The 24,863-nt window shown below is 43.9% G+C and overlaps 1 protein-coding gene across 18 annotated transcripts in view; it reads right to left on the bottom strand.

Moving 5' to 3' along the window:
• Positions 1–9,631, bottom strand: part of Pard3 (par-3 family cell polarity regulator) — a 555,587-nt gene extending 545,956 nt beyond the window's left edge. For 4 of the 18 annotated variants that reach the window (XM_031341861.1, XM_031341864.1, XM_031341869.1 and 1 more), the window contains exon 1: positions 8,809–9,383. In XM_031341861.1, coding sequence (XP_031197721.1) covers positions 8,809–8,928 — 120 coding nt within the window. In that variant the 5' untranslated portion in view covers positions 8,929–9,383. Of the gene's footprint in view, positions 1–8,808 lie in introns of all 18 variants that reach the window. The other 14 variants (XM_031341867.1, XM_031341876.1, XM_031341877.1 and 11 more) reach the window with 8 other exon arrangements.
• Positions 9,632–24,863: the final 15,232 nt, after the last annotated feature.

The following is a 24,863-nucleotide window of genomic DNA, read 5'->3' as shown; positions in this document are numbered from 1 at the left end:
AGTACACAATTGGGGTTAGAAAGATAGCGTAGACAGTTAAGTGCTTGCTATACATGCATGAGGCACTCAGTCAGTCCATGCCTAATACCCAAGTGAAAGCAGAGCTTGCTAACACAGCTGTAACCCTGAGGACCCTGGTGGAGCCAGTTCAGTGACCTTCAGGTTCATCAAGGGACCCTGGTAGAGTACAACTGAAGGCACTCTATACTAACATCTATACCAACCTCCACACTCACTCACACACACACACACACACACACACACACACTCACTCACACACACACACACAAACACACACTCACACACACAAACATACATACACACACTCACACACACAAACATACATACATACATACAAACACACAAACACACAAATATACATACATACAAACACACACATACATATACAAACACACACAGTAAAAAGGGATGATTTTTAGTATATTTGTAGTTGTACAGCCATTATAACCGCCTACATTTAGACTATTTAATCACTCATAAAAGAAATAACAGGGGTAGAGAGATGGCTCAGTGGTTAAGAGCATTTGCTACTCTCCTAGAGGACCCAAGTTTGATTCCCAGAATTCATATATGGCATTTCACAACCACCTATAACTCCAGCTCCAAGCAACCCAAAGCCCTTTTCTGGCCTCCCCATGAGTACCTGCACACTCATGGCATATATACAGACTCATACATACATAGACAAATATAAAAAAAAAATCTTTGCACTGCAGAAATGGCTCCATGGTTAAGAGTACTCGCTGCTCTTGAAGACCTGGGTTCCTTTCTCAGAACTTGTATTGCAGTTCACAACCTTCTGTAACTCCATTTCAAGGGATCAATACCAGGCACACACATAGTGTATGTACATATACACAGGCAAATACTCATACACATAAAATATATCAACCTTTAGAAAAGTAACAAAAATATGCTGGGCAGTTGTGGCACACACTTGTAATCCCAGCAATAAGGGGGCAGAAACAGGAGGATCTCTGAGTTTGAGGCCAGCCTGGTCTACACAGAGAGTTCCAGGATAGCAAGGGCTATACAGAGAAACTCTCTTGAAAAACAAGTAATAATGATAACAAAAACAACAACAAAAATAATTTAAAATCTTTATAAAGAAATAAACCACTTCTCAGTCACTCTGTGTATCCTCTTCGCCCTAAGCCCAAAAATTTGTCAGCTGGGGCTATTGGTGTCATTATGAATAATGCCTCTATGAATATTTATGCCTAAGTTTGTATACAAATGTTTCACTTCTCTTATTTACATATCAAAGAACTTAAGAGAAGAACTTAACACTATTTTAGGATATGCGAACGTGAAGCTTATAGACAGAGAAGGGAGAAAAGGCAAGAGTGTTGGCTTTTGTTTGCTTTGACCCACCCCATTTGGCTGAGAGAGGCCCCAAGCTTGCTATATTGAACTTGCAGTGTTTCAGAGAATGATCCTGAACTTCTGACCCACCTGCCCCCAACTCAAGAGCAAAGGGATTTCAGGTGTGCCTCCCCAAACCTGATTCTATGCAGTAATGGAGAACGAACACAAGGCTGTTCTTGAATAGGTTGGGTAAGCCAAATTAGCTGCATCCTGAGCATCGCCTAATGGTATAAATCACTAAAAGATGGAAGGCCAGACATAAAGAAGCAGAGCCCCAAAGAAGAAACGCATCTCCACAGAATCTTTCCAAACAAAGTTTGAAAGGAATAATAATAAGGGGGAAGGGGGAGAATCAGACACTTTGGTGCTTTAGTCACAAAACAATAAATTTATTTTCATTAGAATTTGATTCTCTATGGTCAGGCCTGGTGACACAGGCCTTTAATTCCACCACTTAGAAGACAGCAGTTAGAAGGCAGAGGCAGGGGCATCTCTGTGTGTTCTCTGTGGTTTCAAGGCAGCCAGAGCTTCATAGACAGACCCTATCTAAAAAGAAACAGAAAAAAAAAAGAAGGTAAAAAGGATAGAAGGAAGGAAGGAAGGAAAAGACTTTCTAGCAAGGCATGGCAGTACACAACTGTACCCAAAGGCATGAGGATCATCACAAGTTTGAGGCACCCTGAACCACACAGTAAAACAAGGACTCAAAAAAAAAAAAAGAAAGAAAAAAGAAAAAAAGAAAATCAAAACAAAATAACAAAAAGAATTGATTTTCTATTTTCTGTGTTAAACAGAAAAAAAAAAAAAAAAAAAACCACCAAAATGATTTAACATATGGACCACACGTTCTACTGCTATTGACCTAGGTCCAGATAGGAATATAGAATTAATGACTACTTAGGAGGGAGGGTGCTGTGTGTGCCTAAAATGCCAACTCCACCCAGTGGAAAATAACCTATGGAAAGAACCTACTGCCCTAATTTCCCCCCATTTCCTCTCATTTCCAACCCCGAAAGGAGAGAGAGTATAACGTGTGTGTCATCTGTTGAATGTTTGCCATCCCCAACGCCACAGGAAGGTAAAAACCTCCCAGGACAGGTGGAGGATCTGTTTTTGGGTTAATGGTCCATATGGGACTTTAAACATTACCTCCAACAAGTAATTCATCCATGAGGAATTAGAATCACCATAAGCCAAGCAGTGCTTCTCCTCAGCCAGATTCATTCTGTGAATCTCAATTCCTAAACACTTGCACTCACTTCTGGCCCAGCACCAAGGATTCACACTGAAAGAAATGGAGGCACTAGACCGAGCCTAAGTATAGTCAGGGCCAGATTCCCACACTGCTTTGGCCACATGCCTTGAATCTGACCCAGTGCAAACCCCAGGACTAAGCTCTGCTTGGTCTCACAGACAAACTGAACTCCTTGAAAATAGCTGACACAAAGGAGAATCTTCTAGGCACTCCAAGCTCTCTAAGCCTTAATTCTGATTATACACTACTTGTGCTACACAACAAAACACACAAGCCATAAGGCCCTTCTAACTAGCAAGTGGGAATCAGTGTCTTCTCAGAAGGGTCCTTCCTGTGTGGCACTTGTGTGCTGATGTTTTAATTCACAACATCACTCACTCACCCTTCATGATGGCTGTCTGATAGACGACATCTGCTGAACAAGTGAGACTGGCAAGCAAGGCACTAGCATCAGCCATCTCACCTGGAAGAGAATCACAGCCCTATTCTGCCTACCTTTTGAGTTCTAAAAGTATAAGAACTACAGGAAGGCCTCAGGAGAAGCACTAAGAAAAGAGAGCCTGAAGCAGCCAGGTACACACAGCACACTACCAGACACGGCTGGCCTGAGCTGAAGGTCAGTGGAAGCCTGCAAAGAGAGGGATCATTCTAGATAAAGGCAGCAGGATAGATGGGAGAGGAGGCTGGTAAATACAGGAAAGTCTGAGGTATGGAGTCTGAAGTAGAGGACTCAGGAGAACAAGAGATCATCACTACAGAAATGCTGCCCCTTACCTGAGAGCGGAGGGCATTGGGAGCTGAACTTTGAAACCAGCCTTATAACTATGTTTCTTTTTCCTCTTTGAAAGACAGAAAATGTTGCAAATAAAATGCCTTACACTTCACTAGTTTATTTTTAAAATTCTTGCCTGTATCTTTTCTCAATCACTGCCACAATGTGACTTCTATCAAGTGTCTAGAAACTTTGCAACTGTGTGGCAAGATGTTGCCATGCATTTATTCTCTCTCTCTCTCTCTCTCTCTCTCTCTCTCTCTCTCTCTCTCTCTCTCTCTCTCTCTCTCTCTCTCTCTCTCTCTCTCTCTCTCTCCCTCTCTCCCTCTCTCCCTCTCTCCCTCCCTCCCTCCCTCCCTCCTTCTCTATGTCACACACACACTCCATACCAAACCAACAGGTATTTCCTAAAAACCATGATTCATAAATTTAGTAATTAGCAATATTCCAAAGAAAGTAGTTTTTTTTTTTTACAAGTTCCTGTCCATAAGTTGTTTTGTTTATTTATTTTTGTTTCTTTGAGACACTCACTGACTAGCCTGGAATTCACTATGCAGACCAAGCTGGCCTGGAACTTGTGACCTATCCTCCTGCTCCTCCCTCCCAGTGCTTAGGTAACAGAATTATGGGTATGCCCCACCGCCTCCCCTCGTCTTTAAACTGTATTTTAAACAACAAATTGCTACTAAGTTACTCTTAAGAGACTGGTTTGAGAAGCAGAGGCCAGGCCAACCCATCTGAAACACTTAGAACAGCTTTGGAATTCTCTGCCCACTACACTCAATGAATCAATCTGCCCTTCTGACTGAACCATTGCATAAGCAGGTTTTAAGTTAACCTATTCTTCAACTAAATTATAGTCTAAGCAAAAGAAGAAAAGCCAAGCAGGAACTATGGGATGGAGAAAAGTCAAGAGTACTCCCAGGATGAAGTGCACCAGTGATACGATCTTTACTGAGCAGCTTCTACGATCCAGATCTAGTTCCAAATAATTCATATTCACCACTGCTTAATGCTCATTTTAATCCTGAAAGGAAAAGGAGGAACCTGAGGCTCTGGAGGATTAGCTTGCCTGATGTTAACAGCTAATGCAGCCAGGTTTCCAACACTTTCCCACAAGACAGATCTATAAGGAGAAGGGAGGTGAACCAAGGCCTTGCAGCCCACATTCTCTCATCTTGTCTTCAACCCCTTCTCCTGACTACAGGAGCTTTTCTTTCCAACTAAGCCAAACTCAGCCAATCAGCAACTTATCCTGTCTCTTCTGCTACCAAACCATATGACATCTCAGAATCTCTCCCTGGCATTTCCTGTCTTCCACAGCTTGATCCAAACATAGGCCTTCCAAAACCCCAATGTTTCTGTTCCCACAATGCCTTCCCTCATACTTTTAGGATGCCAATACACTCGCCAGGTTCACACACTCTTCTTACTTTGCCACAGAACTGAGGATCCAGAACTTTCCCACACAGCAAGGCAGGTGCTTTCTGGGGTCACTCAACTATTCAGTTAGAAAACAGGGCCCTAAACACAGCTAGGCATCCTTCCCACCAAGCCCAGTGCAAAACCTAATGACTACATGATACCCATCACTGCATAATGGTGGCTCCTGCTGTGAAGTCCCAGAGCTTGACATTTAGTGCACAGCTTCCCTTCAATAAACCCCATACTTAAAACTAAGGTTCTGGCTGAGCAGTGGTGGCACATGCCTTTAATCCCAGCACTTGGGAGGCAGAGGCAGGTGGATTTCTGAGTTCAAGGCCAGCCTGGTCTACAGAGTGAGCTCTAGGACACCCAGGGCTACACAGAGAAACCCTGTCTCAAAAAACCACAAAAAAATAAATAAATAAATAAATAAATAAACCCTAAGGTTCTGATTGCACCAGAAATGATAAGGCTCAGAGAACACACATAGAGACACAAATGGTCCTCCAATCAGACACACTCAGTAGAAACATCCATGTAACCTGTTCCTTAATATCTAGCACAGCATCTACTAAACCAGGGTCTTGATGATAATAGGTAAAAAAGGAGGCCAGACAGCCATTTCACCTCATGACTACAAAAACGTTTTCACACTAGTGAAAAATATGTACATTATATATGGCTAAGGGTAAGCCATCAAACACTGGCTTCTTAAGGATATTTCTAGCACTAAGACATGGCATTTTGCTGGCCAGAAATTGATTTATTCAACCTACAGAGAAAACAGCTCAAATAACGTAAACAGAGTATCAGAAAATTAGCCCCACCATACCACAAAGTGCTTAGTGCACAGAAAGCTCAGCTGGGTGCTTTCTGTTTGTTTGTTTGGATTTGATTTGATTTGGTTTTTAAATCCCAGCTCTTTTCCTTCTTTTTTTCTTTTGCTTCATGGGTTTTTCATACATTGAACATGGTTTGCCTGCCCACATTCTTCCCATAAAGTGGGAGCTCATCATGTCTCGTGTCACCTAGCAACCTAAGCAAGATTTTACTATTACCTGGTACCCAGTTCTTTATACAGGATCTATCCCGTTTTATTAAGCAGAAGAAATAAGAGAAAATAAGTTGCAATACTAACAATGTTGATGTGTTTGCTCCCTGATCATCTTATATAGGGTGTGAGAAGTGTGAAAGATTAATCTCAGTCATTACCTAACCATCCAAGAGGGAAAACAACAGGTAGATGAAGTAGCTCCCTTAAACCTTTAAACACTTTTAAGTTCAACTGTCTATTTTATGTGTGTGGATGTTTTGGGTGCACATATGTGTACTACATGTGTGCAGTGCTTGCTGAGACCAGAAGGGCATTAGATCCCCTGAGACTGGAGTTTCAGATGGTCGTGAACTATGATGTAGGGGCTGGGAATCCAACCCAGGTCTTCTGGAAGAGCAAAGTGCTCTTAGCTGCTGAGTCAGCCCTCCTTTTCTTTGGTTTGGGGTTTTGACTTATTTGTGGGGTTTTTTGTTGTTGTTTTGTTTTGTTTTGTTTTGTTTTGTTTGAGAGAGGTTCTTACTATGTAGCTTTGTGTGGCCTGGAGCCCACTCTGCAGATGTGGTTGGCCTTGAACTCACAGAGATTCACCCGCCTCTGCCTCCAAGTTCAGGGAGTAAAGCTATGTGTCATAAGCCCAGCCCTTTGAACACTGATGAGTCAAAAGTCTTATGATCCAACGGTTAAACTCCAAATACTGCAAAATCTATCTCTTTCAGAGAGAGGTTTATGGAGCCCTGACTGCTTCTGTAAGATTTCATCTCAAATCTTTCTTTTGAAAGTATAGAGAGACTGAGAAAGACACTCAGCAATGATTTCTGGCTTCTGAACACACATGGAGAGAAAATTACACACACACACACACACACACACACACACACACACACACACGCAATCTCCTAAACTGAGTTTTTTTAGAAGCAGTAAATCATCCTTGACTGTCTTAACTGTTACTCCAATGTCACAATCCATCCTTCACATCTTCCACCTGGTCTTCTCCAGCTATCAGTCACTCAGACTTCCAACTCTTCCTGGGACCTTTTCACCCCCCCTCCTTTGCTGTAGAGCAGCCACTGCTCAGAGTGAACAACAGTCCACATCTACCAGCAAGGGCCCTCAACTCTGTCCTTCTATCATCCCAGGGACAACATCTCCCCACAGCAAACACCACAGCAGTCCTCACCTGAGGGAGCACAAGAATCTTGTCTCAGATTCTCACAACCTATCATCATGAACAAAGAAGCCTAGGGATCCCTTAGGTGCCCAGCACCCACAGCACAATAAGTACTTAATGTGACTTGAAATGATAAATGTTTAATTCCTATGGAAAAATTAATAGTTAAGTCAGTCCAACAGTTACCAGTGTATTTCCCAACAGGTAACCTGACCATTGCCCAGGGTGCGCTAGAATGAAACATGGCTAGTTTTACAAAGTCGGCCAAGCAAGAGCTCAGCATCGCCATGCTCTCTGCTCTGGAAGTAGGCACACTTCTATATCCTACATATGTTACTGCCATTTTTCTTTTCTTTCACAACTAGTGATGTTTGTCTGCAGAGTACAAAGACAACCTGCTTTTCCTTTACAATCTGAAATCGCCAACTGTCAGTCAGAAACGATGCTTAAAACACTTAAGTGTGAAGTTACAGAGGATTTCCTCTCTTGTCAGCTTTACAAGATAAACAGGTGCCCAATTTCCACTAACGTTGTTTGATTTTTCAATGAGTTCGACCAACTGGAAGAACACTTACAGCTGTTAAACCCAGCTTCTCCTATCCCTGTACCAGATTCCCAACCATCCCCCAAAGTTTCCTTAAAGGGGCAATCTTGTGTTATTTTTTTTCCAACACAGACTAAAAACAAAACAGCGGTGTAACCATTTTGCCCTTTCTTAATTTCAGCGAAAAATGGAGGGTGACCCATGAGCATTCGGCGACATAGGCAAACAAAGCCACCTTCTCCTCTCGCTTGTTCCGAAGTAACAGAAGGCAGGCCACTGAACAGACAACAGACCGGGAAATACCAAAGGGAACACATTCCACTCTCATACAAAGGAAATATCCTCAGGTGCTAGAACGAAACTTCAGCGTGGGCTGTTGTCAAACACAGAGGGTAAAACAACCTACAAAACGCCCTTCCACTTCTGACCTATTATGGAGGAATGCAGTTTAATGGAGACAATGTTCTCCATGAGGAAAGCAGAGAAATCGAGGCTAGTCCGACCCCGGGCCCAGTGAAGCCCTGGCTCCTCACTGGAGCACATCCAGCTAGGTAAGGGTAGAGATCCTGAGGGAGTTCTGACTCCATGAGCGAGTCTATGATGAGGTGTTTTAAGGAGCCGAGCACCGGAGCCACTCCATCACCCCCACCTTAGCCCACGAGCCTGGCCGACCCAACCAGGGCTGCCCGCTCGACCCGGAGATCCCGCAAGAACACAGAAGGTCCACAGCCGGGCTGCGGCTCCCGCGTGTACCAAATCGCTCAACTCTTTCCACACTCCCCAAAGTTCCGTGGGCAACCCTCCGGGACAGGCCTGCTCCGGGAGAGGCCTGGAGCTGGATTGTCAGGGCCCGCGGACGGCCGGGCAGAGGCGCCCCGCCAGGCAGCGCCGCGCCTCCCGCGTGCCGCACTCTGCCTCGGCCCGTGCGGGCTCTGGGCACCGGGCCGCCCACTCCTAAGCCCGGAGGACCCAGACAGCGTCCAGGGACCGTGCGGGTGGCGATCGCGGCCCGGCCGGAGCGCGCCGAGAACTTTACGGCCGCGGGTCCGAGCCGGGGGCGCCGGCGAGGCCGCCCGGCTGCCGCACTTTCCCTTTCCCCGCCTCCCGGTCTCCCTCCTCCGTCTCCAGGAAGCGCCATATTGATCCCCGCGCCTTTTTCCCCCCGTCCGCTCCCCGCCGCGCGCCCCAGGCCACTCACCTTGGCCACGGCCTTCCGGTAGCGGGTCACCGCCTGCTGGATGAGGCTGAAAACTTTCATGCGGCCATCTCCGCACGGCACGACCACCCGGGTCCTCCCGAAGCACACGGTCACTTTCATGCCGCCGTCCCTCGCTGTCCGTGGCCGGAGCGGCGCTGGGCCGGGAGACTGTACGCAGGGGCGCGGTGGGGCCGCTGCGCCGGCGCGCCGGCGGCTAGGGGCGCGAGCAGGCGGCCGCACAGAGCTGCCAGGCTACCATGTCCAGCCCGGCCGCCTTCGCCTGGCCTCGCCTGTCCCCGCCCGGGCGCCTGCAGCCTCCGGCCACCTGTTCGGCGTCTCGGCGTCTTGGCGCGCTCGGCGGCGGCCCGGGGCCGTGTGGCGCTCGCACTCAGTCGGGACTCTGAGGAAGGGACGGCGAGGCAGGGAGGAGGAGCAGCGACGGGCTGGGCGCACAGCACCGCGCGCAGGCGGCAGAAGGAGGCGCAGGGCGGGGCGCCCCGAGGCCTCCGCCGCTGCCCGACCGCTCCGTTCACCGCACGGCGACGCGCGTCGCAGCCCGGGGCGCTGTGCTCCGGCCAGCGCGGGGCAGGGCCCGTCCTCCTCCAGCCCACTTGCCTTTGGCCGCGGTGGGAGGCCCACTCCGGGACACTCCACCCACGCCCCCAGAGGGCTCCAGTGAGGTCCTCTTCCTTTCTTTGTGACTTTGAATCCCCTTCCTGGGAGAAAGCAATTTAGAGCCCGAGAGCCACCGAGTCGCGCTGGCGAAGATGGGAAGCTCCAGGCCAGGTCTCTCTCTCTCTCTTCTCTCTCTGCCCGCGACAAGGCAGGGTTTCTATCCTAAGTGCCTGGCTCCAGTGCAAGGCCGGGAGGCGCTGTTCTGTAGCCGAGATTAATTGGCTGCTCCCAAGAGAAGTTGGAGACGCGTGGACGCCCTGGTACTTCCTTTTGAGGCCACTATTTACCTTAAAGTCTCTTGGTGACCCACTTGTTTAAATAAGCAGGACTTAACACCGCAGTTCAAATACATCTGTTTCTTGAAAATTCCTCAATCTAAGCAACCTAAAACCCTCTGAAAAAAATACAGTCCGAATGCTCAGAGGGAAGGCTGTTCTAGATAGGCTATTCCCTGGCTGCTAAGGTTGCCTCATAACTTAGGCACTGACACACACCCCAGCTCCACAGGGAGTGAGTGATAAGCAAACTCTAAGATGTTTAATCACAACGTGGACCAAGTCTAGAGAAGTGACTGAAGCTGCTTTCTGTCTTACTTAGAAGATGTGGTCCCTAAATAAATGTTACCTTTGGCTTCAAAGAATGGCAAACTTCAAGAGAGTAGCTGTTGACCTGAGTTTGTCCCACACAATACAGTAAGTTCAGTTTGACAGTTAATTTGCATGATTTTTGAGCCTATTTAAATGCCTGTGGGCCCCAGAATTTGAGCACCTACAGCTGGTGCTGAGGGTTCTCCATCCATCCCTCCTCTCTTTTTAAAATAGTAAGCAAAACTAAGAGGTCCCTTGGCTTTTTAGACTCCTGAACAGTCTTCTTGGCCTTGCTGTTCTAGGAAACATCATATTTTCTCCCTTCTGACTGCTCTCAGTCAGAAGTTAGCGGATGCTGATCACTGGTCCCAGCAAACGATACCATCATGTATCATCCTCTCAGGAGTCCGTCGAGAATTCACCCTCCCAAAGCCCACAAGAGAACTCTTGAGTGCACATAGCCTTGGGAAAGACTCTTAATACCTCTCCGTGGCTACATCATAAAACTTGTCTACCAGTGACGTGCCGGTCACACTATGTCAGTGAGTCCTGCTAAAGTTTTCTTGTTTGGGACCTTAGCAATACTTGGGTCCATGGGCCAGCAAGATAGCTCAGCCTGCCAGGCGCTGAAACACCAAGACTACCTGGATTCCAACCCCACATCCCACATGGTGGGAAAAGAGAACAGCCAACATTTGTCCACTGACCTTCACACGCACACACATACACAGAGAGAGAGAGACAGAGACAAAGACAGAGACAGAGAAGTTAAAAAATATATAAATAAAAACAACACGAGTCCACAATAATTACAGGTAATTAAAGATGGTTGTTTCTGTTTTGACACATGGGAGGAGTGTAAAGTTGCTAGTGGGCTTTGTCAAAAAAGGGGAGGCACTGATTTAGGGTAAGTTCTAAGTTTGATCACTAGTACTTTCAACTGTAATGTTCACTCTCTCTTCAGCCTTGTCTTTACCAGCTGAGGAAAGAAATTGGTGAGATGCATCTCATAAATTATGAGGATCAAACAAACTTGTATATTAAAAGTCTTAATGTTATATTGTATATGATATATATATATATATATATATATATATATATATATATATATGCTACGATGTGAAAGAATGTAACAGCAGAGTCTAGTGGCCATGGTGTAAAGTATGCTAACAAAGCCTGGGCAGGGACAGCAAATGACTGGAGATCAATAAGCAAAGAAATCTCAAAGAAGTCAAAGACAAACCTAGACAAGGGCTGGAATATACCAAGTAGAATGCTTATCTAATATGGCCAAACCCCTGTGTTTGATCTCTAGCATTCCATAAAACTCCACATCTATAAGCCCAACACATAGTAAGTAATTTGCAGAAACATAGAAAGTTAAAGAGCAGCCTGGACTACATGAGACCCTCTACTGTTAATAATAATAATAATAATAATAATAAAGATTAAGACTTTATCTGGGGGTTGGAGAGATGGCTCAGTGGTTAGGAGCACTAATTGCTCTTCCAGAGGTCCTGAGTTCAATTCCCAGCATCCACATGGTTGTGAGCATCTCAACCATCTGTAATGGGATTCAATGACCTCTTCTGGAGTGTCCAAAGACAGCTACAGTGTACTCATATAAATAAAATAAATCAACCTTCAAATAAAAAGACTTTATCTGGCTAGTTGAAGAGATATATAACTATCATTAATCGTATACATCATAGTTCAAGACGTCCCAAGCTTTGATAACCAACATACATATGCAATGAATCTCTATGTTAAAAATTCATTAAAATTAATGCTTTGTAATTATTTAGATGCCAGACCCTTTACTGTCTTGCAAAATTCACAAAATTCTATGACAAATAATTAATTTATTTCTGCCACTATATTCCTCAAATAACATCTAACCATAAAGATGGACTATAGCCAGACCTCCTTCATGTCAATAAAATATTCAGCTTAGCAAATAGCTTCTTGTCTGAGGTAAGCATTAAAGCAAACCTTGTCTCTTTCAGTAGCAAAATTATCAAAGTCAGGGGTCAAATGTTGTTGTGTAAATATCTTATAATGTGTTTACTTTCTTATTCTACAGTTTCTAGTTAAAAAAAAAATCATGGCCTTTGTCTATATTTCTGTTTCACAGCTAATTGATTCAATTGGTTATGAATACCCCCAGAGAGTTCTGGGAATTAATTAGGGTTTATCTGGGCTTTGTGCCTATATTTGGGTGGGTACATGTGACCACACAGAATATAACTTCAATTCCATCCAGCTACACTCACACACTCCATATGGGTAGGAAAATCATTGTACCAAGCAGCTCACCCTGAGAAAGTTAATAATTGAAAATGAAGGAAGTAGGGGCTGAGAAGACGGCTCTATTCAAATCCCAGAAACCTGGGATGGGGTTGAGAGGGACAAAAACCAAAAACGAAAACCAAGTTTGGTGGTATTACTTGTAAACACAGTGCCTAACCTCAGTGTGGAGAGGAGGGGACAGGTGGACCCCTGGGGCTCACTCACCTACTTGGAGAGTGCATATATAATATACATACACACATATACACATACATATATGGCCAGCAACTGAGGAATGATATTGAGAGTTGTTCTCTGGCCTTCACATGCACACACTCACATGTATGCATTCATACATGCATGAATACACACAAAGAGTAAAGACAACATGTGAAAGGTACATCCATACATGAATAGAAGAATAAAAACAGCATGTAAGAGGTTTTTGAAATGTAGTCATCCTGTGAAGATTATTATCTCCGAGGCACTTCACACATATGCACTGCTTACTCTTTGATTACACATCCGATAAATGTTTACACTGCCATATGTCTGCCCTCCCACAAATAAGGACATTCAGATCTATCACACTCATTCAGTAGCAGTGACAGGTTTTTGTATCAAGCCTTAAACCACACCCTTATAGGGTTCTTCCTCAAGAAGAGTCCAATCTGGTAAAGATTTCAGAAATGAATGGACTGCAACTGAAATATGCTCAGGCTCTGCATAGTAGCAACCGTGTAGACACCAAAGAAACTACTCAGTCCCTCTGACACAGAAGGAAACAGGCCTTCTAATCTCATCCTAGTGAAGTACACCGTACATTTTTATGTATACAAGTAACAATAGTTAACATTTTATGTATTATAAGAAACTAATGGCTATAAATGAAATTAATGATAACAAGGTAGTTTATTTAACCAACGATATTACACTGTGCCATTCTAATGTATAGAAATAAAAAGAGGTCTTGCTTTATAGTCCAGGCTGGCCAAAAACTTACTAAAGTACCCCCCCCCAGTTCTGCTTCAAACTTGTAATCCTCCTGACTCATCCTCACAAGTGCTGCAGTTGCACTTACACAATTTAATATGTCTTCATATTCATATTTCTTGGCTATATGATTTTGATCCTGTGCGTGACTGATGTTCAAGGCACATCCATCAACTTGGATCAGCCATATTCCCAGAGCTCAGTAGCTACTTGTGGCCTGTGGAGGACACATTGGACAGCATAGTTTTGGAGTGCAGGTCCACTAGCAGCCAAGACCACAGTATGCTATCAAAGAAGAGAGTCACCAATGGATTGAAGTCTTTGAGGCAGAAACTGCTTTTCACGAGGTGGACTCAGTTCATGCCTCCTGACCGGATGAGGGGTATATGAATGATGGAATATGGAGGGATGGATAACAGATATCATTCTGACATGCTGCAAATTGCACAATAATGCAAAGATAGGGCTGGACCCAGAGCTCAGCTGTCAGAGTGCTTGCCTAGCATGTACAAAGTCCTGCCTAGATTTGATCCACAGTTCTATATAAACTAGGCATAATGACACATACTTATAATGCCCAGGACTCAAGAACTGGAGACAAGGGAAACAGAAGTTCAAGACTGTCAGGGGGTTGGGGGTCTTGGAAAGATGGTTCATCAATTAAGAGTACTGGCTGTTCTTCCAGAGGATCTAGGTTCAATTCCTAACACTCACACAGCTGATCACAACTGTCTGTAACTCCAGTTCCAGGAGATCTGGCACCCTCACACAGACATGCAGCCAAAACACCAACACATAAAAATAAACATGCAGGCAAAGATTGTTCTCAGCTACATATTGAGTTTGAGATCAACCCAATCTACATAAGATTGTTTTTCAAAAGGAATGAGGAGAAGGCTCAATAAATAAGTACCTACTGTGCAAGCACCCCATAAGAGACAGCTCTACAGTACACTGTAGCAGTGGAGGGCAGAGACAACTGGATCTCAGGAACTCACTAGCCACCTAATCTAGCTGAATGGACCATTTCAAATCTAAGGTGGCTCCAGTGGACTAAAGGCAATTGCTGCAGAACCTGGAGGCATGAGTTCAATTCCCATTATCCACATGGTAGGAGGGAAGAACCAACTTCCAAGAGTTGTTCTCTGGCCTCCCCATGCTTCACACACGCACCCATAAACGCACACACAAAAGAATAAATAAACAAGTAATAAATGTTTAAAAAAAAAAAAAGCCGTGGTGTGGAGCCCTGGATTCAGTTCCCAGCAACATAAAACCTGGGCATGGTGGTAAACACAAGTAAGGCTGCTATGAACATAGTGGACTACGTGTCCCTGTGGCATGGTGGGGCATCTTTTGGGTATACTCATTCCCAAGAGTTGTATAACTGGGTCTTCAGGTAGATCTATTTCCAGTTTTCTGAGGAACCTCCACATTGATTTCCAGAGTGGTTGTACCAGTTTGCAATCCCACCAGCAATGGAGGAGTGTTCCTCTTTCTCCACATCCTCTCCAACATGTGTTGTCACCTGAAGTTTTGATCTTAGCCATTCTAATTGGTATAAGGTGGAATCTCAGGGTCGTTTTGATTTGCATTTCTCTGATCACTAAGGACTTTGAACATTTCTTTAGTTGCTTCTCATTCATTCAAGATTCCTCAGTTGTGAAATCTTGGTTTAGTTCTATACCCCATTTTTTGACTGGGTTGTTTGTTTTCTTGGTGGTTAGCTTCTTGAGTTCTTTATATATTTTGGATATTAGGCCTCTATCGGATGTGGGGTTATTGAAGATTTTTTTCCCAATCTGTACGTTGCCAATTTGTCCTATTGACTATGTCCTTTGCATTACAGAAGCTTTCCAGTTTCATTAGGTCCCATTTATCAATTCTTGATCTTAGAGCACAAGCCATTGGAGTTCTGTTTAGGAAATTTCCCCCTGTACCAATGAGTTCAAGGCTCTTACCCACTTTTGTGGATTTTAAATGTCTTAACTACTTCTTACAGCAAGCTTTAGCTCTGCTGTCCATCATAGACTTGAACCCTTGGGAACTAACAACTCAATTAAAAGCTTTCTTTTGTAAGTTGCCTTTGTCATGTAGTTTTACCAAAACCATAGGGACATAATGAAGACACCAGGCAATGCCAATGTCCTTTTCAGATCCCTGCAAAACTCTATACCCCATTCAGAAACAGAACCCCATCTTCATAATGTTCTACAAAGGCCCAGGTGATCCCGGCTTAGTTTCCAACTCCCTTCTCCTCAGCTCCCCTGTTCATTATGCTCACTATGCTCAACCTTCCTGCTGATCCCTAGCTAGACTGAGTGGATTCTTGCTTCAAGGCCTTTGCAACTGGCTGTTTCCAAATTCCAAAATGTTCTTCTTAGTGTCTAACTGGTTTCCAATCCCATGTCCTTCAAGCATCTACTCCTAACAATACTAAACAACTGTCTCTGTCCCTCTCAAAGCCTGTAGGTTTTTTTTCTTCCCCTTAAAACTTAGCAACATTTAATGCCTGGGTAACTATTAATTAGCTACATGTCTCTCCAAAAAAATCTGGTAACCCTGATGTGATGGTTTGTACATGCTTGGCCAAGGGAGTGGCACTATTAGGGGGTGTGACCTTGTTGGAGTGGGTGTGTCACTGTGGGTGTGGGCTTTAAGACCCTCATCCTAGCTGCCTGGAAGTTAATAGTCTCCTGTTTGCCATTGGAGCAAAATGTAGAACTCTCAGCTCCTTCTCCATAATTATGTCTGCATGGATGCTGCCATGCTTCCTTCCCTCCATGATAATGGACTGAACCTTTTAACCTGTAAGCCAGCCCAATTAACTATTGCCCCTTATAAGAGTTCTATAGTGTGTCTTTGCAACAGTAAAACCCTAACTAAGACACCTGAGAAAAGAGACCACACTAAATCTGTTTTGTTCACTACCATAGTGTCAGGGCAGTTTACTTCACAACAGAGGCTTCGATCACAAATAAACCTCAATCACAAAGGATGTTATAGCACTGAGATCCTAGTAGATAAAGTGTTTGCTGTGCAAGCACAAAGACCTGGTAGACGTTGCATCTGGTGACTCATTTTCAAAGGTGCCTCCAGCCAGTTTAGGTCCAGTTACCGCTGAATATAAAGCATTAGGCTCCTGTTGATGCCTTCAAGCCCAGCAGTCAATCTCCCTGTCTCTATCTCTCTGTGTCTCTCTGTGTCTCTGTCTCTGTCTGCCTCTCTGTCTCTATCTCTCTCTGTCTCTGTCTCTCTCTGTCTCTGTCTCTCTGCTACATGCTTGCAGAATCTGCAGAGGGCAGAAGAGGGTATCGGATCGCCTGGGACTGGAATTACATGTGGTTATGAGGTATCCTGTGAGGGCTCAGAATTGAGCCTGGCACCTCCGGAAGAGCAGCCAGTGTTCTTAATGGGTGAGCCATCTCTCCAGGCCCAGTTGTTATTGTTTTAAAAATAGTAAATGCCAGCTGTGTATGCAGCTGCTGTCTACTGAGAGTGTGGCTGGTCAGCTGTGGCCTGAAGTCTTAATCAGGCCCACCATCTGCTTTTGTGTGCCCAGAGTACTAAGAATTTTGGCTCTGTTTTCAGTTTTTCCCCTTTTAAGTGGCTATGAAGAAAGTCACCACAACAATAACTTGTGATGTGAAATTTACATGCAATTCCTATGTCAGTGCCTAAATATAACTGCTAGCTAAGACATGGATATGCTCATTTGGAGGAGGGGGTGGTTGATTGTGAGCTATATTGCCAGATAAGCAATTGCAACGAAGAGCAGATGGTCTGTGAAACATAAATCTTCACAGTCATTTGCAACAGATGTTTACAGGTTCCTGGCTTAGAACAAGGAAGAGTGGGTAAATGTGCTTGCCACCAAGCCTGACAATCTGAGTTCTATCCATGGGACCCTCATATTAGAGACAGAGAGAACTGTTCCCCACCCCCAGCTCCCCTACATATATACACACACACAAAGATTTTTTTTTTAAGGTGAGAAGCTGTGTAGGGTTAAAGGAATATTTTTTCCCATCCTTGGAAGCAAGAAATATGTGCTCCTTGTATTTCATCCCCTCATCTTTGGCTCTTAAAAAAGAAAAAACTACTCTCAACCCTCATGTCTTCATCAGCTGTAGTAGGGATATTCCAATGATCGGCATGTGTAACTTACAGGAGGTTGGTCAGGTGCTACTTGTATTCAAATGCTAAATTCTGTACTGTCTCAGTCAGGGTTTGTGTTCCTGAACAAACACCATGACCAAAAAGCAAGTTGGGGAGGAAAGGGCTTATTCAGCTTAAACTCCCACATTGCTGTTCATCACCAAAGGAAGTCAGGACTGGAACTCAAGCAGGACAGGAAGCAGGAGCTGACACAGAGGCCATGGAGGGATGTTACTTATTGGCTTGCTTCCCCTGGCTTGCTCAGCCTGCTTTCTTATAGAACCCAGGACTACCAGCCCAGGGATGACACCACCCACAATGGGCCCTCCCCTCCTTGATCACTAATTGACAAAATGCCCTACAGCTGGATCTCATGGAGGCATTTCCTCAAGGGAGGTTCCTTTCTCTGTGCTAACTCCAGCTTGTCACACACAAAACTAGCCAGTACATATACCCCAAGATCTGGTTGCTCCAAGATGAGAAGATTTTCAATATACCAGCTTTTGTTGTGTAAACCTTGCTCGCCAAGTTATCCATGATTGGTTAATAAAAATACCCACAGCCTGTGTATAGGTGGGAAGAGCAGAAGAGAGGTAGGAGGGGTGGAAGGTTCTTGGGCTTGAGGTCTCAGGCAGGGACTATGAGGAGAGAAGAAAAGGACATAGTGGAAGAAGGAAGCCACCACAGAATAGGTGACTTATGAGTGCGTGTCCATGAGGGCCAGCCTGTTGAAGTAGGAGTGGCCCAGGTGGAACATGGGAAGTAATATCTCCAGGTTATTGACAGGGAATTAGACAAAATAGCACAGAAGGTTGATATCTACCTTATATTAAGGCTTATTATAAATATAAGCTTTTGTGTCTTTTATTTGGGAACTAAATGATCTAATATGGGGTAGGAACCTCCAAATAGTATTTCCTCTCAACTAGTACACAGAGAACTTATGGCTTAAATTCAGTTGATATAAGATGGCTAATTTTGATTATCAACTTGACCACATCTGGACTCAACTAAAACCCAAGCTGTTGAGAACTCCTGTCAGAGATTTTATGCATGCGTGTGTGTGTGTGTGTGTGTGTGTGTGTGTGTGTGTTTAATTTATTTGTTTTTATTTTATGTATGCTGATGTTCTGCCTGCATTCATTCGTGTCTGTGTGAGGGTGTCAGATCCCCTGGAACTGGAATTACGGACAGTTGTGAGCTGCCATGTGGGTGCTAGGAATTGAACCTGGGTCCTTTAGAAGAGCAGCCAGTACTCTTAACTACTCTCTCTAGCCAATCATATATCTGGGCCACAGCTTCTGGTGGCCTCCTATACAAACAGGGCATTGAAGAAGGAAATACATTTTGCTGCTTTCCTCATTCCTCCTCAAATAGTTTATCATGTTGGCAGTATTAAATCCTATTTCTTTAGGATTCCAACCTGAACTGAAGATGAGAAGCTCTCCAGGAATCCTCCAGGACTCCATTGCTAGATATCCAGCCTCCTGAGTTGAATAACCATGGGATTCTCAGCCTATCCTTATTAACAGAACCTTTGTTCAACTACCCAGATCCCATTTTGTAAACCAGTTTTGTAAACTCCCTTTTAATACATACATTTATTCTATCAATTCTGTTCCTTTAGAGAACCCTCACTAATACAGAATGTAAGCCCCCAAAATGTGACAGGGTGTCGCTGTTGTGACTGTGTTCCATGATGTAAGGTTTTTAATAGCAGACTGCAGAAGCCCCATGCCAGCTGACTATAGGAGGGGATCATGGGGCAAGAACTCTGGGTGACCTCTGAAAGACTAGGACAGCTTTAGCTCCCAGCAGGTGAGAAGCCAGTGTCCACCATGTCAGTGTGAGTAGATAAATATTTGTGGGACATGGAGTCATGACCCACAGAAATCTGTATTGTGCAAGCCACAGTGTGTGTGGTCATTTCTCCACACAGCACTAGAAAACTAATAGGGCCATGTAATACAGTGCTTGAGTTGTAATTTAAATGCTCTGCACTTCTCGAGCTCCTCTTTGAGCTGTGTGCCCCAATGCTGTCACCAGAGATGCTGACGAAAAGCACAGATCTCCACAACCATCTCCTACTACTAGATGTAATGTGGGGCTGAAATCCGAGGAGGAGCGGCAGTCCTGTGCAAAGTTAGAAAGTAACAATGTTGGGAAAAATAAACAAATAAAAGGAAGTAGTAAAGAAACCATGAGAGGAAGTGGTTGGAGACAAAGTGACCACAGAATGGGTGATCAGTGGAGATATTTGTGTGTCAAGCACACAAAATGTTCTTGCTGTGCCCCAAGTTGTGTTTGCTGGCTAGACTATTGTTTAACTTAAAATTCCTAGGTAGGGTGGCCCCAGCCAACCTGAAGACACCCGAACAATACCCTGGGGCGGGCAGGCTCCAGTACAACGAACAAATAAACAAATACGTGTTGGAGAGGTAGGAAAGAGGGAGCAGTGCCTGTGCAAGGAGATGCAGAATTGAAAATCTGAAGGCAGTGACAGGTGAGAGAGGGGGCTGCTGTCATGGCCCAGCAGAGTCAACAGGATGGTGTGCCGTAGTCTGGAGCTTATGCAGTTGCAGGCTCAGTCTCAAAACCTGTTGCGTGGTCCTGGATCCCTCTGGCTCTAGGCAATGAATGAAGCCCAAGATGGGGAATGGTCCACTTTCCGGACCATCTTTAAGAACCACTATGCTCCGGGATACCATAGGAGGCTATGCTAGTGTCAGTGTTCCATGCGGCTGCCTCAGACCAACTGAAGGCTGAGATCCCTATGGACATTTGCAGTTTGTGCAGCTTTCCAATGTGTCGGTGTGGTCCTCAGGCTTTGCTGCCTTGGGAAACCATGCTGATGTGAATGGCATGTGTAACCACCTGAGCCTGTGTTGAGGTTCATGGTCCGTGCAGCTTCTGACGGCCATGAACGGGTCGGTGGTCCTAATATGGCCCAAGGCCATGTTGATGTCTGTAGAGGTATTCCACTGATGACCATGAAGATGCCCATGGTGGGGGTGCCACCTGAAGCCAGGTTAATATCTGTGGGAGATGGTGAATTGGTCCCACCAGTCAGCGGCAGTCACACAGTGATGCCAACAGGGTGGTGGGAGAATGAGAACTCTCCCTGTCCCTCGAAGGCCCACAACAAGACTTAGCCCTGCTCTACTTCTGAGCTGATTGCTTCTGGGGCAGATGCAGGCAGAGAAGGGCTCTGATCCTCCTTTGAGGGGTTGATCACTTGGAATTTGACCGTGCTCCAGTGAATATATGGACCACGAAAAATGGACTAGGGTGTTGTTGTTGTTGTTGTTGTTGTTTTTGGAGGGGGAGGGATGGGGCAAACATGGGAAGACTGCAAAGTGAGCGCGAACAGAACAAATGTGATTCTCAAATAATCAACAACAGTAACAAATTTTTCTAGGCCTGTCAGGAGAAAACCTGTAAACCCATCAACAAAGAGGCCGAAGTAGGAGGGTTGTTTCTTTGTTGGTTGGTTTTGTTTGTTTGTTCGGTTTGGGTTTTTTTTATTATTATTTTTTTTTTTTCTGAAACAGGGTTCACTGTGAAACAGCCCTAACTGTTCTGGAAATCACTATATAGATCACGCTGGCCTCTAACTCAGAGACCTGCCTCTGCCTCTAGAGTGCTGGGATTAAAGGCGTGTGGCACCAAACCTAGTTGTCTCTAAAATGTTTAACTGGTTAATTAAACACAACAAACTTAAAGAACTTTTAAACTATTTATGTTTTTAGTTTTATTTTTCCAGGTGAATTCCTTTCAAACAAAACACACACACGCACACACACACACACACACATGCACACACATGCACACAGACACACATATGCACACATGCACACACATACACACCTATGCATACACACACACATACATGCACACACACCTGTATATAGACACCTGCATGTGCATGCACACACATGCACACAGACACACACATGCACACACATACACACCTATGCATACACACACACATACATGCACACACGTACAAATAGACACCTGCATGTGCATGCACACACATGCAGACGCCTGCATGATATATCAAGTTCTGCTTTCTATTTGTCCTCTGTGCTTACAGTTTGCTCATGTCCTGATAGTCCGTTACCTGATTATCAGGGGTCATGAACATCCAGTACAAATAAGCACAGAGCAAACCGCAGCTTCACGAGTTCTCATGAGGCCCATCTATCTCTGACAAGATCTGTTCTTGTCAAAACCTGAGCCACAGACACGTCAGGACCCGTGAATGTTTAAAATGGAAGAACCCTGAGCTAGGGTGCAGTGGAGCCACCTGCCTAGAGGCCACCCTGCTTCCATGTCTGTGACAAGAATGGGAGGTAGAAGACAAAAGGATTTTTACAAGAGAAGTGTGAGAGTTGCTTCAGAACAATTTGAGCTGGTTGTGGTGGTGGCACACACCCTCAGTCCCAGCACTGAGGAGGCAGAGGCCGACGGAACTTTGTGAGTTTGAGGCCAGTCCAGTCTATATATTAAGTTCTAGGACAACTAGGGCTACACAGTGAGATCCTGTCTCAGGGTAGAGGAGAAAAGTTTGATAATTAATGGGTCAGAATAGGCCCTTGATAAAACTGATCAAGCTAGATGATATTTTGTAGACACATAATCTCTTGTGCACTGTGTAAAAGCAAACACTTGTCAATAAAAAAAAAGTCTATGGCCAATGAGCTGAGGCAAAAAATAGAAGGTGGGACATCCTGCAGAGAGGAATTCTGGGATTGAGTGAGATGTGCCAAGATTCACCTGGACACAGAGGAGGACTGTCTCATGAATCTGACAACCAGGTAACCAGCTACTTGGCAGGACTTAGACTAGAATAAGCAGGATAATTAAGTTATGAGCTAGTTGGCCCAAGCTTATAGCCTAAGCATTTATTCATAAATTTAATTCTCAGAGTCAAAATTTCAGGGAACATATGTGCAGGTGGGAAAGCCTGTAGTTATGGACACACATCTTTTTAAAATAACATTGTCAAAGAAGCCATGAAGTTTAGACTATTTTGTACAATTTTGTTAATATCTTCTTACTCCAATCTTCTTAAATATAAATGAAAAAGTCTGTGAATGGGTGAATGAGACCCAATTTAAAGAAAAAAAATCACAAACTAAAAGAATAATTAGGGACTTAGAGGATTGGCCCAGTAGTTAGAAGAACTTGTTCTTTCAGAGAGCCTAGGTTCAGATCCCAGCAGCCTTTTGGCGGCACAGTGCCCTCTGAAACTCAGATCCCTCTCGGTCTCTGTGGGCACCCGGCACACACAGCATGCAGACATACCAGCATGGCACTCATACATTTAAAATAAGGAAAATAAGCCATCAAAAGAAGATTTTTAAAAGAATAAAAAGAGTTTAATTTTCACATTTTCAGTTTCAAATTTCCAGAATAAAATATTTAAAGGTGAATATAACATCTTCCCATTGGAAGTGATTTCAGGAAAGGTCCTTTGTACCCTCCCATTATCAGGGTCTCTCACATGGCAAGATACACAAGAGTTAACAAATTGTTCAAGTTCGGCAATTGATTTTCCCCCGATGGTGTTAAAAATGGAAGGAAGGCTTTTGCTGTCAACATACTGTGACAACAAAGCCCTTACTCCCAGGAGGACTTCATGACCCAGATAAAAGTGAATGCAGTAGCATCTGAGATTTCTACAACACTTTCCCCAAACAGACAGATGTTCCTCTCTTGGGCAACACTTTTGTGTACCAAGGTCTTGGAAAAATAAAAAAAGGATTTGTAACAATATAAAACAAATGTCATGTTCCCAAGCAGATTGCAATGTGAACATACATACAGTTATTTGTGACCTCCAGATGAGTAAAAATAGAGAAAATATAAATAACCTTAAACACAGATTGTTAGGATTTGTCCTGAAGAGTTCAGATTTATTCTCAGAGGACTTTTTGTTTCCAGTGGTCGCTGTGTGAACATAGTACTTTCCTCAACAATGGAAGCAATTTTAAATATGGGAGAAAATGTAATGATCCCCAGTGGGAAGTAATGAAGTATGCCCTCCCATTTCCTGTCAGCTAGCATGAGGAGGAGCCCAGCATGAGGAAACCTCTGCAGAAAGGTTGCTAAATGGAAATCTGTGCAGAGCTGGAAAATTTGAGCACTTTGACATCTAGAAGGTTCAATTTGAATCACATCTAGCACCTATTGGGTTAATTAAACTCATAAAGCCTCAACTTCCTCATTTGTAGAAACAAATATATATACACATATATGTACATATGTATATATATTCATCTCGGTATTGATTCAATAATAAAATAAACAAAACTGCAGAGTACCTGATTGTACAATGTGCTTAGTAAAAAATGTTCAATTCAGCATAGTCATTATTATCATTAACATTTATTTTGTAGAATGACTTTGATGATTTCAAAATGAAGTTTTAGCCACACTCTGTTGTCAACAGCCTACACTCTGTTTCTTATCTGTGTTTATCTAAAATACTTTGGTACTTAATTTTTTATCAGTATTTTTCCCCCTGTACAATCATCTCCTGTTAGAATACAAAGTGCTAAATCTCATAGCTTGAGCTATGAGGAGAAAACCCCAACATCTTCCATCCAGAAAGCATCCCCACCTCACATCTCATTGGAGCAGAGGCTGACAATTCCCCTCTTCACTCTCACATTCCATTAGGTTAGGTTTCTGTCTTCACAATTCCACTGAAATCCTCCTGGTCAAGTCACATTTCAAACACTCTTCATATGGAATTTTTAGATTATCCATTCTTTTTTGTTTTGTTTTGTTTTGTTGTTGTTTGGTTTTAAAACAGGATTTTAGGTAGCCCAGGCTAGCTTCAAACTCTCTAACTAGACAAATAATGACCTTGAAACCTGATGCTCCTGCCAGGTTCCACCTCTCAGTGAAGGGATTATAGGCACCACTACACCAACTAAAATCTTCATTCTTCTATCTTCTTCATATACATCTAAGGATGAGTTTGTCAACATCTAAGTAGAGATGGACAGAGGGAGACCCTTTGAGAACTTGATTTAAACAAACTGACCAATTTAGAAACCATTACTATATCAAGTTTTCCATCCATGGATTTGACTCTTTTTTTTTCCCATCTATAGAGCTTTAAAATGCTTTTGTGTAGAGTGTTTTGGAGTACTCCTTTCTTGTTATTCTATACTTCTGCTGCTACTATAAATGATTTCTTTTTCTAAAGGAGGAGGAGGAGGAAGAGGAGATAAAAAAGGAAAGGAACGGAAAGGAGCAGAAAGGAAAGAAGAGGAGAGGAGAGGAGAGGAGAGGAGAGGAGAGGAGAGGAGAGGAGAGGAGAGAAAAGGAAAGGAAAGG

This window comes from Mastomys coucha, unplaced genomic scaffold (genome assembly GCF_008632895.1).
Source record: "Mastomys coucha isolate ucsf_1 unplaced genomic scaffold, UCSF_Mcou_1 pScaffold22, whole genome shotgun sequence".
In the NCBI taxonomy this organism is placed as follows: Eukaryota; Metazoa; Chordata; class Mammalia; order Rodentia; family Muridae; genus Mastomys; species Mastomys coucha.
Note: the sequence above shows the minus strand (reverse complement) of the source record. Positions and strands in the feature narration are given on the sequence as shown.